This window comes from Fulmarus glacialis, unplaced genomic scaffold (genome assembly GCF_000690835.1).
Source record: "Fulmarus glacialis isolate BGI_N327 unplaced genomic scaffold, ASM69083v1 scaffold25775, whole genome shotgun sequence".
Lineage (NCBI taxonomy): Eukaryota > Metazoa > Chordata > Aves > Procellariiformes > Procellariidae > Fulmarus > Fulmarus glacialis.
In genome coordinates this window covers 5827-25114 of record NW_009214006.1, presented here as the reverse complement: position 1 = coordinate 25114, position 19288 = coordinate 5827, and the positions used below count along the sequence as shown (strand labels likewise).

At 44.9% G+C, this 19288-nt stretch overlaps 1 protein-coding gene across 1 annotated transcript; it reads right to left on the bottom strand.

Moving 5' to 3' along the window:
* Positions 1-4408: 4408 nt before the first annotated feature.
* LOC104077253 (26S proteasome non-ATPase regulatory subunit 1-like) lies at positions 4409-18917 on the bottom strand. The gene is made up of 7 exons (XM_009578410.1): positions 18813-18917; positions 13409-13578; positions 11617-11709; positions 9942-10034; positions 7459-7605; positions 5458-5612; positions 4409-4623 (listed from the first exon to the last, which is right to left on the bottom strand). Exons 1-6 carry the CDS (start codon positions 18856-18858, stop codon positions 5466-5468), a joined length of 696 nt encoding a protein of 231 aa, XP_009576705.1. The 5' UTR covers positions 18859-18917; the 3' UTR covers positions 4409-4623; positions 5458-5465.
* Positions 18918-19288: the final 371 nt, after the last annotated feature.

Below are 19288 nucleotides of genomic sequence, written 5' to 3'. Positions count from 1 at the left end.
TTCTGTGTGAAGCCACCCTGGGGAAAGATCAGCACTCTTGGGTGAAGGCCTTCAGGCCCACTGGTCCCATCAGAGCTTGCAAGCAAACACCAGAAGCCTTGCACAGTCCTGCGATGTCCATGCTCCCCATCTCCCCCATCCTGCCACTGCCACGGGGTTAAGGTGCACCCAGGGCTGGGCTGAAAACCCAACCCGTCACCAATGCTGAGAGCAGCAGGCAGGGGAACAGCCTGGGGCAGGCTGGGGTCTGGCAGGGGCGAGGGTGGGGGACGCTCCAGCCTCTAGGGTGCAGGGAGATAAATGGCCAATGTTGTCATCATTATCAGCGGCGCCCAACCTTCTTGTTGAATGGCGAGGAGGAAGAGCTTTGCCTGGCCCTGGAAGGAAGGGGAGAGATAGGGAGGGCGGCACCGCTGTGACGGGGAGAGGTGGGAGGATGAGATCTGCTGAGTGCCTGCCACTGTCAGCGCCCTCCTTGAAGACCCCTTACCCTGGGAGCTTTACCTCCAACATCTCCATCCTTGCTTCTGTCCCCAGCACGGTGCCAAGCAGGGGGCTTGTACCTGAGTTAACCATCGGGAAGTGGAGATTGAGGACATGTCCAGGGCCTCCTGGAGGGACTCTGGGATCTGTCAGAAGCAGCATGCTTTTGAAGTGATGTATTTCTCACCGGGGTTAAGGGGGATGAGGCCCATTAGTCAGGAGGCACAGAAGCATGCTTCCTGCCGCCTCGGCCTCTCCCTCCGGCAAACCCAGGAGCATTGGGTCCAATTAGCCCCTGGCAAACACCCCAGGGGTGGGTCCCTCTGCAGCATCCCCAGACAGGCCCAGGAGAGCAGCACTTCCTAAAAAATCAGCAGTAATGAGTCACTGTGGGTAAATGGGATTATTCAAAGCAGCGGCTAAAGTTTCCAGGCTCCCGCCATTCCTTCTCCAAACTGGAGATCAGAAAGCCAGTGGTGGCTGGCCTCTGTCCCCTGAGCACAGCACTGAGCCAGTCCTGCAGTGACTGGCCCCATCTGTCCCTAGGGAAACTGGTCAGGACCCCTTAGTGTGGCGGCAGGATCCAGCCCAGAAGTCTTTATCTCAGTGCTTGCATTGATTTTCAGTACTTCCCTTGCCGGGCACCATCTCACAGGGATGCACAAACCCTGGGTGAGCCTGGTGCAGGGGGAAGTGAGGTCTTGGCATCTACCCCAAGGAGCCGGGGAGCCCAGGGAGGCAGTGGAGGGGGAAGCACCCACGCCAGCACCAAGAGCTGCTGCCGACTGACCCTCAGTGAGTGCTCCAGCATCTTTCTGGAGCCTTCCCAGAGGTTTTCTAGCACCTTTCTAGAAGATCTCTAGAGGTTTTCTAAGCCTCGGACAGTCACAGAGCGGCATCCTCAGCAGTCTGATTGGTAAACTGGAGAAATATGTAGGTGTTAGAAAAAATCCCATGTTTCGGATCATTCTATAGTCAGGACAAACCATTTTGTACCACAAACTCTCATAAACTCACCGTGAGAGGACCTCTTGTCCTTGTGCTGCCTGGAGCCTTTTAAGCAGTGCCCCTTGAGCAAAACCAGCCTGAGCTAGACGCATGTCTCACCAAGGCACGGGACGGCCATCCTCCCAAGCTGTGGCGTGGGTGGGAGAGGTTTATCCTTTATGAACTTACGGGGCCTGAGCACCTATACCTGAAGGGCTGCCCACCGTGCAGGAAGCTGGGAAGGACCTGGGTGCTCCGCAGCGGAGCGGGCTCCAATTGCACAGAGCTCAGCCGGTGCAGTCCCCAAAGGGAAACCCCGACTACTGATACCAAATGCACGAGCAACCAACAGGCTGTTCATTGCATGCACAGCCTTCTCTCCAGAAAGAGGTGCAAACAGGCGGAAACCCCTGGAAGCCACTTACCGTGCATATTCCTGCCAAGAGAGGAGCCACTTCTCAATCATCAGCCCTCTGGTGAAAGGTCAATTTGCACTTGCTAGAAAACGCTCCTCATGGTTGTTCCTCCCCCCGAGCACCATCCCACCGAGCTGCCCCTTCCCGCTCCCCCCTCAGCTCACAGCAACTCAGATTTGCAGTGTGGCCGTCACCTCTCCTCCTTCATACTGCTAATCCATTGGCTTCACCCTTTAACCAGCAGCCACCTCTGTCGACGCTCCTCCAGCTCCTCTCCCCCCTCCCCTGGACTCCTGTCCAGGACATTCTCCCGAGCAAGAAAACGCAGAACAGCCAGGGGAAAAAGCCAAGACAGTGGATGCTCTTCTGCGTGCGCTCTCTCTGCGGTGTCAATCCTAAACCACGCAGTTCCCATGTGCGTTTACACAGTAAAGACAAAACAGCGAATGGCAGAGCCAGGGAAGTGAGAAGAGACAGGCCAATTCCCAGATGTCCCCCCTGGTGTCCCCCAGCCTGGCACACATGGCCTTATTCTTCCACAGCCACCAAAAGCTCCTCTAAAAATCTGACTGCCTGAGTGTAACCTTACCACATGGCCCCAGAGTAGCTGCTCAGAAATCAGTTCAGGGCTATCCGAGGTTTTTACAGTTGCTTTTGCCAATGGAGCTCTGGGAAACATCACTGCCAGAGGCAGGAGTGGTCTTACAGGCACAAGAAAATCATTTAGCACAAGAATCGAGTCTCCTGGGTGGTGCCCCAGGCAGTACATGGCTCAGTGGGAACTGCTCTGTGCGTACAGATTTACACAGCCACACTGAGAACCAAAACCTGTAGCAAGCACCAGGAATATACTGGCTACCCTGAAACGTCTGTTACAATATGAAAGGCTTGGCAAAAAGTCCTATGAATAGAAGCAGACTGTTCACAGCTCGGCCAAGGCATCAATGTAGGACTTCAGGTCCTTCTGAGCCAGCTATTCCCAGCATTCCTACTCGGGCTGTAGGAATCTCCCAGCAATATCTGGCTGCCCAGCAGGTTGCTGAATGACCTGAAACGATTCTTTTTTTTTCCCCTCCTCCCAATGTCCTCCCCTCAGCACAGTATTTTGTAAGGTGACACAAGGCATTACTAACAAATTACCTGAAAAACACCACATACCACACTGGTTGGCATCAGCAGAACATGGAGGAGGGAAGGGATACAGGTACACATTCCAAGGGAAGGGATTCCAGCACCAGAAAGACTCACATAATGTACATTTGTCCAGCTTCTTGCACCACAATACCAGGTCTCACTTTGAATGACCATGGGATTGGAGCAGCCATTCCCTCTTTGTTTCCAGTTTTACTGACAATAACATTGTCTGTAGCCACTGCAGGTTCATTCTTGGCTCTGCTCATGGGAGAACAGATCTGGGTCACCCGAGAATAGCAAGCTCTGACCAGCACCCTTACTGAGACAGCATTTCAACTTCAGGGAATCCTGACTGAAGCCTAGGACTCAAAATTGGCTTTCAGTCCCTTACCTCTGCTCTGTATTGCTTAAGCTCTACAGAGAACAAAGGCAGACTATTCTATTGCTATAGTAACATTCACCAAAATAAACCAGCTGCTGGAAAAGCTCCCAGGCACCACATGCAAGGTTTGCCTTCCGTTATTACTGATGCACATGAGCCTATGGTATGTTCACATGGAGCAAAATATTCCCAACATAAATACAATAAAAACCTCATTCTGTTTAAGTGCTGTTTCAAATGATGGAGCTTCCCCCAGCATTTGGCTTACAGCTGACCAGGGCCGCAGCCTCTGGCTCACCGGTGACGCACCCTTTGAAGCGTTACAGCCCAACAGGTGAAGGGCCGGCTGGGCCGACAGCGAACGGTCGAGCTGCATTCTTTCCTTCTGACTGCTGCTCATTCCATACCCCTGACTGTAAATCCCGCCTTGGCTAATGAGGCACATCAGTGTAACAACTTGCATGTCTGGATTCACCCCATCTAGGCCTGTAATGTATTTCTAGCTGCCTGCTCACATCAGCTATTATGTTCATATTTGGTGAACGCAGTGAAAGCACACAGGAAAAAAAAAAAAAAGGGGATTCTGTGAAACAAAGAGAAACATGCCCCATTTCCCCATCACTTATACCCAGAGCCCTTCTGTCAGCCCCATACTGTCACATGAATACCAGGATGAGCTGAGCAAGGGGGAAGATCAGTGCAAAGTCAGTATCACAGAGGTAATTTGGAAGCAGACCTCATCTGGACAGCTGCTGGCAAGTAGAGACCTGCCCTCTCTGCAGCATCAGAGCTACGGCTGGGCCAGACTGGAGTTGGTGACCTTTCTCAGCCTAAACAAGCACTAGAGAAAGCAGAGATGTGCACAGATCCCGACGACTCTACAGAGGAGCAGAGTCAATCAAGCTTTGCTGGGGGAAGATGCACAACTTGGGTCTAGTTTTTAACATTTGGGGTGTTAGCTTCAGGTTAGGCTTCCTTTTTTTTTTTTTTAAAGCAGCAAGTTGTCTGTCAAGAGTTTTTAATATATTTATTTGAAAACAAGGTTTTGTGAAAGAGTACACTAAATAGCATATATCTGTTCTTCAGCCATAAAACACGGACTATCAGCTTTAGCTCAGCACAGATGGGGGTTGCATGCACTGAACAGCAGTTCTCGATAGGAAGGTCTTCATGTCTGTCTTTCTGATATCAAGCATAGTGTCTTCTTTAGAGGACATGATCCTGGAGGAGGAGGAGAGAGAAATCAGAAAAGCAAATGTATTTAACTAAGGCTTCTTGTAGTTGGCCCCACACACTCACCCGAGCCTGCCACTGACGCAACATTAACAGTTTTTAGCAAGGAGTTTGTTTTCCTGCCCGTCCACCAATTCAAGTGCATAATCTTTGCTCTTGGGAGCACTGGGACATGCCAGCCCATATTTGGAAATAAAGCAACAGGGTTTCTGCCTCTCAGTGAGAAACTTGCACATCAGTTCAGGCACTTTAACCAAGGAACCTGAGAACTGCACCATTCATTGCCTGGAACAGATCTACAAGGATCGTTAAGTCGGGCTCAGAGAGCACCACAGAGCCCACGACTGGAGTGTCTTTAAATTCTGCTAAGAAGTGCTTGGAAGACAAGACAACCCCGGAAAGCAGAGTAGTAGTTCTCTTTCGACCAATCCTGCCACACTGAGGTCAAGCAGATGACAGCTTTGTTACATAAACCACTTGCCCTTCTGGGACCATTTTTCATGAGCTTATTATTCCCAGCTCAGCTGTTGCCTGTGACCCCACTGCTCTAACTCTGCCCAGCAAGGCTCTACTCAAGAGTAGCCAAGCCTGCGAGATTAGAGACCAGATCCAGTATGACTGGGTCAGGCCTGATCTGGATTTCTCTTTTATTGCTGTCAAACTCTTCAAATCAGGGCAGAGTGTATGTTCCTGAATCTGGCGCAGGAGCTGTCAAAGAGCTAAAACAAGAGTGCTGAGTCCTGGCAACTGTTTCACAGTTGATCCAAAGAGGCTCTTCCTTCATTGGGATTAACAAAGGTGACTCTGCACGCTACACTGTACCTCAGGTCTTAATCATCAATGTACTCAAAGGGCTCTGGTGGTTCAGGTTCCTGCTCCTCTTCCTCAATCTTCGGACCATGAGCTGCTACAGGTTCAACCAGCTCCTCCATATCCTCACTGGTATCCTTCAGAATGATGATGCCTCCAATGGAAAGCTGCAAGACAAGTGCAGCAAGCATTAGAGCTGCTCACCTCTGCCTCATGGTGCAGCATTTGTGTTTATCCTAGGCCGTATGAGACACCTCAGCAGGAGTGAGTTTCAGAGAGCAAAGCTTCTGACGCCCACCCGGATCCCTGCCTGATAAGGGGATGAACAGACAGAGCCTATCCAGGCTACAGTTTGTATTTCCACTATCTAAGTCTCAGTTCGATAGAAGATGGCATCTGGATTCACAGCTTTACCCCCGCCCCAGTCTGGGGCTTCCACATGAAAACTAATTAAACCATAATTGCTTTATAAGGCTCATCTTTTCAGGGCAACAAAGCTTAGTGAAGCCTCTCTGTGGAGCCACCTCCCAGGAGGCTATCTGAAACAGAGACTAATCTGATCACTAGCTTCCACTGACTGAGGAATCCTATTAGCAAAACCTTGTAAAACAAAGGGGAATTAATTACAAAGATCACAACCAAACATCCTGGCAGGCTAAAGCAAATTGGTGCGTCTCCAGGACTGAAACATGAGGTGCGAAGAGGCAGTGCTGTGTCACGCCTGGCTGGGATCAGAGCTTTGACCACAGCAGGATTCCAGGCTACAAACAGCATTTCAAAGAAGCCTTTTACTCTGGCGTTCCCCAAAGCAGAGCAAAGCTCCAGATCAGCTCCGTTTTGAGAGCCTCCTTGGTTACACACCCTAATCCCAGAAAAAAAACCTGCACTGTTCTGGTCTCTTCAAAACCTATTTACAGGGGAGTTAAGGCAGGAAACTGCACTCCCCTCACCAAGGACTCGGCTTCTTTTGAAACTGAAGCAAACAGCTACATACGTCCACATTTCAGCTGCATGAGTGGACACTTACTGGACCACATCGCAGATCTTCCCAAATACCAATTGGGTCACCTCCTCTCTTTAAAGGGTAGAAACTGAAAAATCCTTCCACAGCTATGCTAAAGGAGACGTTTCAAAAGGGGACGATGCACAGAGAATTCCAATGTGCTGATGGAATTCCAGGAAATCTATTTACTAAAAACAGGACTACTTTCCTGGAAAAAATATTACTTCTTCTGAATACAGTTTTCCCATGCATAATCCTGCAAAAGGGGGAAGTCAAGGGTGTTATTTCTTGAACGAAAATAAAGGCCAGAAGAATTTGACTCAGGAGATTTAGAGGTCAGGAGCAAGCTTATTAGCTTTGCAATATATTTGAGCATCTCACAAAAGATAGGTACCCGTTGGGCTAATAGTAAAAAGCCTTTTTCATTCTCCATCTGACAATCACATGCTATCTCTTCTCTGTGTTAACAGAAGATGAAAGCACTTTTCTAAGGTCGATGTAACTGAATAAGAAATCTGTTTAATGAAAAAAATACTCCATTTAGGTATAAACCCCACTGCAGAATAATAAAGCCCCAGCACAAGTCCTAATGTATTTCATCGCTTTGACAATGAGCCTGCATAACTTCTCAGCCCATTGTAAAGATCATGGCTCAGTCTTTATGTCCCCAGCAACGTCATTAATACAAAGAGTATATCTGATTGATATCCAGGTTACAGCATGTGACGTATGTAGAAGAAGAAAGAAAAATAAAGCAGCATTAGCATGGTGAAAAGGTTTGCAGCAGCTCTGTCTTTCCCCCAACTAGAACTACATTTGATCATTTAGAGAGAGGGACATTAAAAAGCAAATACGACAGCAGTGAAGTCGCAAATCTCTGTAATGCATTACAGTGATGCAACAGCTGTGAGTGGCATTCCCAAGTACACACAGAAATTCTGGGTCCTTACGCACTAGCCCAGCATTGGGAACGCTCTGTCAAGCACATGGACTAGGAAGGTGACGCTTACTGGTTTGAAAGGCTGATATCGGCAGCTCTCTGTCATAGTGAGAACTTTCAGCTGAGCAGGCATGACTCTGGCTGGGTTGTCCAGAAGCTGGAAGTTGGGTTCAGGCTCTTTTTTCTTTTCTTTTTCATCCTTCTTTTCAGTCTCATCCTATGGAAGGGGAACAGAACATCAACATGATTTTAACAGTAGCCCTTTCACAACTCAGGAGGGTAAGGTACAACCTGCTACTCTTAACACAGGCAGCAATTCCAGAGCACGGTGAGAAGCCATCCTCCTGCTGAGGAACAACCTAACACATATCTATCAGCTGGCACAGGCAATGCCAGTGTGGATCTAAGTACTCTCACCATGGCAATGCCTCGCTCTCAACTGCAGGTGAAAATAAGTTCAACAAGAGGTGGCAGTGGAACAGTTTACCTCTGGCTTCCCTTTCTAATACTTCCTCTGTAAACTCACCACTTTTTCTTCACAGCTGAAGATTCTTTAATATCATTACTAAGCACATGAAAATTGCCAAAAGCTGCCCTTGTATTTTTGCAGCTATACAGCCATCACTGACAGCAGCTCAACCAAAATGACTCGACCTCAGTGACTCCCTAGGGAATTGCAGTTAAACCCTCCTTTACCAATGACTCAGCAGCTGGAGGCAAAAGCTCAGAAGGAAAAAACACAGCATCCTTTACATACTTAAGAACATGGATAATGTTTTCCCTCCTGCTCGGGAACATCTGAGTTGCAAACAAAAAAGACTGCAGAAAAGACAGAAACAACCAATAGGAAATGATCAGGACACCACCAAATGCATGGCACGTCCTGCCACAGCAGACAGGACTTCCTCTGGCACAGTGACTGCTTGTCACTGTGCAGGTCTCTTGGAAGCTATGGATTACTAGTCATATAACAGGCATAAAATAAAAACAGGAAAGCAATTATACCTCTAAAACATTAGGACAATGGCAAAACACTCGACTCAAACACAGCAGGTGGCAGCAAGCTCCCTTTTTACTATCCTCGTTTTTCTGCTCGATTCAGCCAAGAAAACTTTTCAGACATCTGGAGCATACACACACACACACGACACGTGAATCCCTTCTGATATACTGCTTCCTCTCAACAACTGTACTTAACTGTAAGTTGTAGCAAATTTAGAATAAACATGCATTTGTTCTGCACATTTTGCTTAGTACATAGTGCTGTAAGAATAATTTGAAGAAAAGGCAATGTTTGATGACAAGCAAACATTGATAAAAGTGGAAAAAGACAAAAAACAGAGATTCTACCTTGCACGCATGATATGATTCATTTTCTGAGCCAACTGTACAAAGTTCAGTGCCTACAACATGGCCACATTTAAGTAGGTCTCAGAAGGTTATTCTACACATACACCTTTCATCTTATGCCATACTCTCTTCACATACTATTTGTGTGTTTCTTTAATTTTAAAGAGAGGCAAAAATTTCTGTGACCACATTGCTTTTCTCACAGAGATGTTAAAGTGGAATGAGAAAGGTTTCTACTGAGCTTGTCAGCATAACTCATTTTCAGCTTATAGTTGTTCTTGGCATATTTGCATCTGTTAGTAGAGCACAAAATGAAGGGTTCTTTGTCAGGGTACAGCAAGAATTTTAGCTGCCAAGTGTTTTCCAAATTACAGCAACCACCAAAAATTCATTATCCAGCCATTTCTCTATCCCTCAGCTTGCTCCAGGTTGACATGTTATTCACAGATGACGATGACAAGTTCCAGTGTCAGGTCTATGAGCTGAAAGAAATCATCAGAGGACCAAAGCAATCACCATAACTACTGAGCAGTGTATGGATCCTGTGCTCAAAGCTCAACTGGTCCTGAGGTGGGTGTGAATAAACGTTTGGCATTTTGATAGATGGGCAAAGCACATAAGAAATTGCTGCCAAGAAGGTGAACGTTTCAGAATAGGGGGTTAAACATGTCCAAAACCAGAAAGTTTAAACTCTTCAGTGCTCATAACTGAATTAGACACCATCAAGCAACTGCTACAACATTGAGTTCTTTTTAAAAGGTCAGAGGTACCAAGGACATGAAATTAGTAAGACTTTTTCCACATTAATAGGAAAAGTACATGGATAAGAGATAAAATTCCCTTGGTCTAGAAAAGGCAGGCAATGAAATAATGCACAAAAGGTTCATGCAGTTAAAGGCACACAAATTTGTCAAAACAACCTTCTGCCTTTGAGGAAGTCAGTTACTTAACAATACTGAGGAAAGATTTATTTCTCAAAAATAATGGATTCATAAATAATACCACCTCTTGCCTTTAACAGCACACACAGAGTAAAGATGCTAACCAGTGGATGCAGTACACTGAAACGTATGTTAATGCTTTGCTCAGAACCAACACAGGTGGCAGCGGGAACAGCGTGAAGTGGGTGCCAGCTTTTATGATACACCTTCCGCATTTATAAGGGGGGGAAGAAGACATTTAAGTTTCAATGTTTGCACCCACCACTTCCATCTTCTCCTCCTCCTTCTTCTCTTTCTCCTTCTCCTTTTCCTTCTTTTTGGCTTTTGCAGTGATGGACAGCACAGCAGTGGAAACCTGGATATGTCAACAGAGGAGGCATTCAGCGTGACTGCAACACTGTACGCTGTGCTTCAGCTCCCCAGGCAGGGGAACAAAGGGAAATCAGTATTACGTCAGTTCTCAGTGCAGGTGTCAATAAGATCAATTCCACTTCCTACCCACTGCTCTGTTTAAGGGACAAATACACTACTGTCAAAGCAAATAAATGGCACAGATGGGACAAAAAAATGCCATGGATGCAGACTGGGGTCCAGCCACATATGCAGCAGGAGAGCAAACTTCCTAATTTAGAGATTAATCATTACTGTCTGGGTCTCTACATGAGAGGTTTGTTTATTTATTTTTAACAGAGTAACAAATGGAATTCTTGTTATAAGAAAACCCATTGCCAGAGTCTCCAAGGTAAAGAAACATGTATATAGATACTCTTTAGAATGACCTAAAGCTGTTCCACTGTCCTAATCAGACAGCTGTGTTTCTCATTGATCTAAAGAAGTGGATACGCAAAATGCCCTATGGAGGAGCCCTCAGGAGACTTTGGCACTCCTAAGCCAGAAAGTACCCAGAAGCAACACTCGAATACAAGAATTCAGCACATCTCCTTTCCAGTGAGCACATCTCTCTATCCACAGATAGAGAGATATATCTCTGTAAAGCAGTAACTTGCTCAGAGGGACAGGAAACAACCGCATTTCTCACATTGCTGGTAAGGCTTTCTAGGCTAAATGTGGATTCTTGGCACATTTTAATTTTGGCCAGGGAAGTTTAAAAGAGAAAGGATTTGTCCAATTCCCATCCTATTCCAAAGGCAAGAAAGCAGCTATGAGCAGTGAGCTTTGCCTTTCATCAGAGTTCATTTCTGGGTTCCTTGGTGACTCGGAAATCTGTCCTGCCCAGCAATCAATTCTGGTAAAATGTTTTACAGTTTTCACAAAATGTCATTCATCAGCATGACAGGCCTCAGGTCTCCACTGCTGCAATTGCTCCCTAAGGGCTGCTCTGCCTGCTGCTGTGGTCTGCTCAACAGCTTTTACCGTCTCACGCCAGGAGACAAATTGCTTTCACTATTGTCCCGCTTGTCGTTCCATAGGTCTCATCTGTTCCTTTTCAGTACCTAGATATTCTCAGTTCCATACTTACCTTTTTGCAATCCATGGGCCCACTGCCCTGAGCCCAGGTACACTTCTGTCCATCCATATGGGACTATTCGAGAAGTGTTCAACTTAATATTCTCAATGTTTGTACTGCAGTAGCATTTTGAAGCCCAAGTCATGAACAAGGACCCGTTGTACTTGGTGCTACACAAAGATGATACACACATACAAATCAGTAGGGCATGGAAAACAGTTTTATTAATCAATGCTTCTGCTTGACCACTGGAGACAAGGGAGGTTCCAGTGGCTCAGTAGCACAGCAGTTGTATGCCATGATCAGCAACAGTCCCAGGCGCAGCAGGAAAAAATAGCTAGAATTCTCTTTCAGAGACAATAGTGCCTGCCAATTTTTCTTTTGCTCTTTAGATTCCCTGTTAGTGCCACCAAAGTCAATGTTTATACTAGGAGTTAGTCTTTGCAACACAAAAAGCTAGCCCAAATACCTTTTCTTTCTCCTTCTCCTTTGGTACCTCGAGAGGTGGGGGGTAGGCAAATGTGGACGGCTTACAGTTGGACTTGTACTGAACTTTTGGCATCTAAAACAAAAAGTTAAAAAAATTTCTAGAGATGAGAAAAGCAGGGGAAAGAAATCCACAGCAGAATAATTACTTTAGCTTCATTTTCCTTCCAGCAGAGACAAACACAGATCCTCTAAAGAATACAAGCTTCCCCTTCTCCCCCTCCGGAAGCTGGAAAACTGTTATCAGTGGCAACAGTTCAACTAGAACAATGTTATTTAATTATTCTATAATTCGACTCTGGCAAGCTCTCCTAGCCTTCTCCATGCTATTGTCACCATGCTTTGTTTTCACTGTTTCGAAGCTTTTGTGGTTTTGATGTTGTTGCTGTGCCTGCTCGTATTAACACAAAATTGGTTTAAGATCTAAGTGAAGATCTGCTCTGTCAATGCACGCTAGGGCAAATCAAGCACTGCCTGACATTAACCTCTTGCAAAAGGACAGTACATTTTGGGAGTGGGTTACTAATGCCACATATTCTCTTACTCTCGGCTACTTAAGCAAGGGCAGAAAGCATCTTTTGACAATCCAAATTCTTAAACTAAATTAACTTCTGCAGTATCTCAACTCTCTTCCCCTACGACACATCAGGGAGCAACAACAGAAGAGGGACTGCTCTGAGGAAGCAAGGTGGGTGTGGTGCAGCCCATAACATACATCCAGCCTGTAGCTGGCTTTGCTATGCAAGCCAAGTTACACAACATAACCTCACCTACAGCCGTTTGGGCTCTCTGGAAACTCCAAAGGATGGGGAGAGGGAGTCCAAATGGCAGTACAGCCAAGCAGCGAAAAAGGTGCTCAGCCTATTACTGCTGGGGAGGTGCAGAGACGAGCAGCAATGCAACCTCTGTGAAGTATTTGGGACTGGGGAGGAAGAAACGTTTTCATGCAAACCTCTCTCCTTTTCAAACAGAGGGAGAATTTTGAGCTGTGTGTAGATTGACTCAATGCTCAGCCCGACATATGTGGAGAAGAGCAACCTAGAGTCATAAGATTTTGGTCCAGCAGCTGCAATCCAGCAAGCTGGCTCAGTCCTACAGAGGGACTCTGAGAGCAGCCCAGCCCTATGCATGCTCTGTGCATCGCAGAATAAGCCTGCAGCAATGACAGGAGAGGGCTGCACACCCCTGTGCTGCCACATTCAGCAGCTTTTTTGTGGAAGTTACTAGCTCAGTTCTTCAGCACAGGAGACCCACCATGGTACACAGCTTGCAGGGGCCATACCACAGCTGATCAGCTGGGAGAACAGATGCATAAGAAAAGTGCAGTACCCATGACTGCTCGGTTTAATGTTTAATCCCCAAGGAATCCAAACAAATTCTGTTTTCCTACTGCTAGCTTTCCTAGGGGAGAATATCACATAATTTATATGGGAAGGCAGAGGGGGCGACACACTTTTTTTTTTAAATAACCTTGATCTTCAGGAGTGCTAACAGGGTGGTCTCTGCCCACATATACTGACTAGAATTCCTTTCTTTGTAAGCTACTTTGAAGTAAAGGGGTCAAAGTCTGCTCTCTACAGTTTTTCTTGTCCCTATTCCCACCACCAGCTCTGCAATTTAAGTCTGCTTTTCAGACTTCTTCCAGTTAGCGCCTCTTCTGGCACAAACAAGCTGGAGACATGCAAAGAAAACCAACAAATCCATGCACACCCCTCCCAGACCATTCAAATCTTCCAAGCAGCTATCAGTGCCTCTTCTCTCTGCTCATTACGTACCTTCAGATCCTTGTTAAGGCCAATGACACAGGTTGGGGTGAAAGCCAGCGACAAGAAGTGTGACAGGGGGAACCAGAACCAGAACTGGGTGAAGACCAGAACCCCCACCACGGAAGGCATGTGAGTATGTCCTGTCCTCGACTGCAGCGAAATAGTTACGTTATGGCCCCCTGTAAGGAATCATAAATGAAGTAAGTTAGTTAATGCATTCTTGGGTACTCCACAAAGACACCTGAGCGATGCATCTCTAAAACAGCTGCTGTGAAGGGGGCTACATAGTGCAAGCCAGGCCACAACACTATCAGCTTTCTCCTCTGGAATACACCTCCCTCCTTCACTCTGATCTCAGCTTACGCAGCAAAACAGACCGGCAGTGTAACAACCAAACTGTTCTATCCGCTAGATATTACCCAAACACAGTCAATGAATACAGCCCTTCATTTTGCCAGGATATAAAAAAAAGTACAATTCAGAAGGCAGCGAGCGGGGGAGAAAAAGGCAAACCTTTGCCATAAGCAGTTTTAAAACATAGCATATAGATGATCCACAAGACAAGACTCACAAGGAAAACAGTGCACACAGAAGCTTTTCTTTCTGTGACTGTCTCCCTGAACTGTCAGTTATTCAGAAGAAATATGCCTAGGTTTTTATCCTACACCATCTCAGTAAAAATGTAAAAGAAAAAAATGTAAACAGCAGCAACTTCAGAAGTTGCTTCTAGACGTTATCAATCTGAGCAGCAGAGAGACAAGCTCCTGCAGACTTTGCAGCAAAATTACATCTCTGCCAGACAACCAAGTCTTAGCTTTGTACTTGCAAAGCAGAGACCAAAACAACTCCATATGTTGATGTAGTGCAGAAACATCCAGAAACCAAATTGAAAGATTGGGCTTGCAGACAGAGTGAGAAAGTGTTAATCTGATCTTCAGTCTTCTGATGAACACAGTGAATTGAGTTGAAGAGGGCACCAGGCAAGTCCATTACTGCTGACAAGACCAGGTGCAGGGAGGTTAACTTTGTTAAAATACAAATGCCCGCTCCTTGCAAACTCACAGCACTTTACAGCGGAAAATCCCAAACTGGAGTAGCATTCCTCTGCCTCGCACAAACAGCCACCTTGATAGGGCCAGGCAGCAATGGAGCTGTCTGAGTTTTAAAGACAAGCAAAATTAATTTTTGCTGCCAAAAGTAATGAAAGCCCTGAACAAAGCAGTAATCTCATCTTAGGTATCTGTCAGTGTTAGTCCCAGGAAAAGCAGTGGAAGATGGAGGATTTTGATGCCCTCCTGTAGGATACTCTGCATACATACAATCTCCTTGCTTTTCCTTTTGTGGTAGCAATACATCTCCTGCTGTTTGACTAGAGAACTCCTTCCAGCCACCTTTTTGAAGACAGACAATGATACAGTCTCATCTTTTACTGCTGCTAGGTCTGCTCTGCTTCTCATTATTTTCTCCAATACTTATCTCTTGCCTTTGTACTTGAATTTGCCACAGCATTAAGGAGGGACTGCCTCAGGTCTTGTGCCATCCATAAACATGTCAAACACTGCACACTCAAATTTCTGGTCTTCTCCCCCATCTTTATTTTGAACTTTTCTTCACTGCATCACTGTATAAGGGCCAGGTCAGTAATCTGCAGATATTCTGGATCAAGCAGCCCAGTGAATTTTGCACAAGCAGCTTAACTAGACTTTATCAAACTTTTGGACTGTAATTTTCAGAATTTATTTTAACCTTTAGAACTGTATTATCCAATCTCTGGAATTTCCTGGATGAGTAACAGATTTCATATTCAAACGATGCTGTCATGCTACTGCTTTCTGCTGTTTTACACCCACACAGAGCCCACCCTCACTCCCAGGGTTTTGCACGGAGCAGGAAAGGTGGGGAGACATGATATTGCACAACTGTGATTTATCTTCATGATTTAGTAGCAGACTTGACAACCTGGAAGGGAACACATTCCAGATCTTTGGCTGGATGGATGAGAGCTGTGACATGATGCCTGGAAAAAAATCCAAAAACACACAAGAAAAATTTTCACGGCTCCTTGGGTAGTACTATGGGGTCCATCTTCCAGAGTTCACACTGCTACTGTGGCAAGGTTTGCTGGAATTCAAGTGTCTGTTTTGAAGGCCATGAGGATTTGCTGGCTCAAGTTCAATGTCAGTTAACAAGATGGGCAGTGCAGCAAGCAGACGCCAATGATTTATATACTTTGATGAACTCACTCTTTACATAGTCATGGTGGCACTTGGTAATACTGTGGCAGTGTAGCCCAGGACGACACACCAGCACAACAGTCATTAGATAAAGATGCTTTGTGGACCTCGGAAATTAGCTTCTAACCCTGGCCTAGGCAGCATCCGATTTTCAAACAATATCATACTGTTTCTTTCTCTATCAGCAAAGACTTATAATCCGCTTCATCTATGTAGTGAACGAGGATGACCTGAACTGATAGCAGCAGCAACACAGAAAAGTCAAAATCTCACAGGATGGGCCATCAAAACCCCAGCAGAGTTGATTTCAGCATGTGCCAGCAACCTGATTCACATGGGCAATGAAACACAAGGCAGCTCTAATCTAATGGACAAAAACATTAGCACAAGATAATGGCTTTTTTCCTAACTACCAGAGAGTTAGACCCAACTTTACATGAAGAGCTCATGAACAGGGACAGGCAAGAGAAAGGCGGGAAACAGTAGCACTGAATTCAACACATGGGAGAGCAGACCTTATGCATCAATGTTTATGTTTTCGTACTAAAGTCCTTAACATCCAAAATATAACACATCATGTGAGACGCATATTGGAGAGACAGCAATGAAGAGATAACAACTCTTTCCTCTGTAATTTGGATGACACATTCTTTTTCATCACTCATTACAAATGTCTCCAAACTGTGGAGAATCCAGTACATTCACCATCAGGCTGTCAACAACTTCTTTGCCCAATGCTACATTCTGTCCCCAACCCATTGCACTGCTGACCCCACCCAAACCTTTCCTAAATATCGAGAAAAGGATTTTCCAGATATACTACACAGATATTTGTGTAGTGACTGCTGCTCCTCCTTTTTTCGCCACCGATTGAGAATTGTGGCATTAAGAACCAGAGACGATACCTAGAGTCCAGAGGGCAAAATAGTTTTCAAGCAGGTAAAATGCTGACATCTAATTAGGTAATTATATCCCTTTTGTAGCTCACATTTACAAATACATACTCCAGAAAATAAAGCGTATTGATTTTGCAAAGAACAGAAAGGGAGTAATCAGCCTGGAACAAGAGAGCATGTTTGTACACGAAAGGGAGCATTACAAAAGTTAAGAGGTTTGGGGGGAAAAAAAATCCCTACGTTTAAATTTAGAGTGTCTACATTTTTCTTATTTTATTAAAGAAGTAAAAATGTAGCTGCTGAGGGCTAACAATTACACAATGACCAAATTCTTCATTTCCGTTTCAGTGCTCCCAAGGTACCCTGCTCCTTCTATGAAACTACCAGTCTAATGACTGCCTCATTGTCAGAGGAAAAAACCTACCTCCAGTGCATCATTTCCCAGTTGCGCACTGGAAATCTTGCGCTTTTAATCAAAGCCTATCATTGGAAGAGAATTATACTTTTCTCCTTCCCCCACAAAAAAAAACCCAACAAAAAAACCGAAACTCAGTTGCCCCAACTGTGGCAGATGACACACAGAACCTTTTCTTCCTGGTAGTGATAATTAAATTCTATAGCTCATTGTTTCAGATAAGCACTTGTAGTTGTATGGGAGAGATAAAAAGAATTTATTCTTTTAAGAGGCTCTGATGAAAGTGGCAATAGGTTAAGAAAGGGTAGTTCACAGCCTTCCCCCAGCCGCTCAGCAAGAAATAAAGAGGTTAAAGTTGGCACAAATTCACATGTAGTTTATTAAAATTGGATGCTTCTGGTTTCCAAGTCATTATACAATACATGAGTGACACAGGAAGCAAATAAGGTTTTAGCAGCATTTTTATGATTTAATCTTAAAGGTCAGAATTTGAAGCAGGTCTGCACTGCTGAGAGAAAAATCTCTGAGCCAGCTTGGCTCTGGCTTCCCAGCAACACAGTATGAGTATGGGAATGACCAAAATTATTCTAACAGTGCTGTGCCAAGAATATTGCTCAGAGTGTGAGCTCCAGGAGGGGTACCTGGGAGGCAAGAAAGACAAAGAAGGTGGTTTCTGTTGCTTTCTTCTCTGAGTAGCCCTAGTCATAGAGCACAGAGCAGCCTGAGTGCCACATGTCCGCCAGGAAGAGCGCTTTTTAAGCTTGCTTCTACGCAGATAGGTCCAGGCAGCCCTAAGTTTTTCTCCCCCCACCACATGGCTTGGAGATGTAGTAATTTCATACAGACACTGTGTAACCACAGTGCATGGTGCTGTGCTCAAGCCATGCCACAGAGACAAATATATGAGACTCCTTTGCTTACGTGACTTCAGGACTAACCTTGATCTCGGAGTACAGGGAAAACCAGCTTGTTTCTACCTGCCGCAGGGAGTAAGGAGGTGCAAGGCAAGAAAAGGCCACAGCATGAGAGACCAGAGGGGAGAAACTGTGTTTGGAAACTTGGAAAGGGGGTGCTATTGACACACACAGCACTGTACAAGTCTTAACTCCAGCAGAAGGGAAAATTCAAAACAAAACATTGTCTGTCCTCTTTGCTTACAGAAGCCTTCCTTAATAGGCCCTGCAATTTAACCCTTGTGAAATGCTAATGACTTCAGAGAATCCTATCCCTGGCTCAACATTTAGTCATTAACACTCATGAAATGATGTTTCCTCTGCTAAAAAAAGGTAACAGTCTGTGAAACTAACTGGGTCTTCTGAAATAACACTGATGCAATTAACTATACTTCCCTCTTTGTGCAACACCTCTCTTAATAATCAGGAAGAGCCAAAACCTAGTTATTAAAAACATATTTTAAACATATATATATATTTTAAACTGATTATGTCAAGTTTTAACAGAAAAAGCAAAATATGAGGACTGGATACCACAAGGTTTCCAAATTTCTGGAGCAGGTGCTTACTTAGAAAAATATAGAAGCAACCTATCATGCTATAAATCAACATTCAGGGTGACAAAACAGACTTAGAGCAAAAAGATCATATTTGTCCAGACTTCTGGACACAAATTCTGCCCCAATGACTGGGTTGAGTCTCTTCTAACAGAAGCATGCTGATACAAGCTGAAACTACAAACCAGGGTTTATTTCTTTAATTAGCTAAAATGACTTGAAATTTGAGATTTCTTGCTACTATTATATGTCAGGCATAAAGCCAGCACCTCATCTCCCAAATGAAATTTGCTATTACAGATACTGTAGCCAAACAAGTTTAAGAAATTTTGACTGCTTTAAATGTTTGGGGAATTACCTGCATCCAAAATGCCTTGTGCCAGGATTGCTCCAAACTTTGCCATAACGTCATCATGCTTATCATTGATCACTTTGGAATAGAGCTGTCTGAACTGGCTGACCTGGATAAATAAATAAAAAAAAAAAAAAAAAAAAAAAAAAAGAAAAAACCAAAAGAGACAGATTATAAAACTGACTGCATGAGTAAAATATTCTGTCTTTAATGGAAGCATCCTGGATTTCTGCATCCTAGGATGGCATTTTTCAACAGCTTTAGTCACTGGTGTTACAAGTCATCCCACTAATAATTAATTACAGATGTTTTCCCCACTTGAAGATACCCATACAGCGATTTTAAAATAGTTAGGATGGACATGCATTTTCAAACCACATTTTGCAGGCCTTACAGGAATAGCCTGAGAATCTCTAGAGTGCCACTGGAATAAAACATAAACTGATGAGTTTGGAGCAAGAACTACTACGTGTACTTAGGTG

What these genes read in the sequence shown, in the direction of transcription:
- LOC104077253 (XM_009578410.1), bottom strand. Translation starts at nt 18,858, where the DNA reads ATGGCAAAGTTTGGAGCAATCCTGGCACAAGGCATTTTGGATGCAG. An exon ending in AGGAGAAGGAGAAAGAAAAG is followed by an intron (nt 10,035 to 11,616) that starts GTATTTGGGCTA and finishes TGACATATCCAG; the next exon opens with GTTTCCACTGCTGTGCTGTC. An exon ending in GATATCAGCCTTTCAAACCA is followed by an intron (nt 5,613 to 7,458) that starts GTAAGCGTCACC and finishes CTTGTCTTGCAG; the next exon opens with CTTTCCATTGGAGGCATCAT.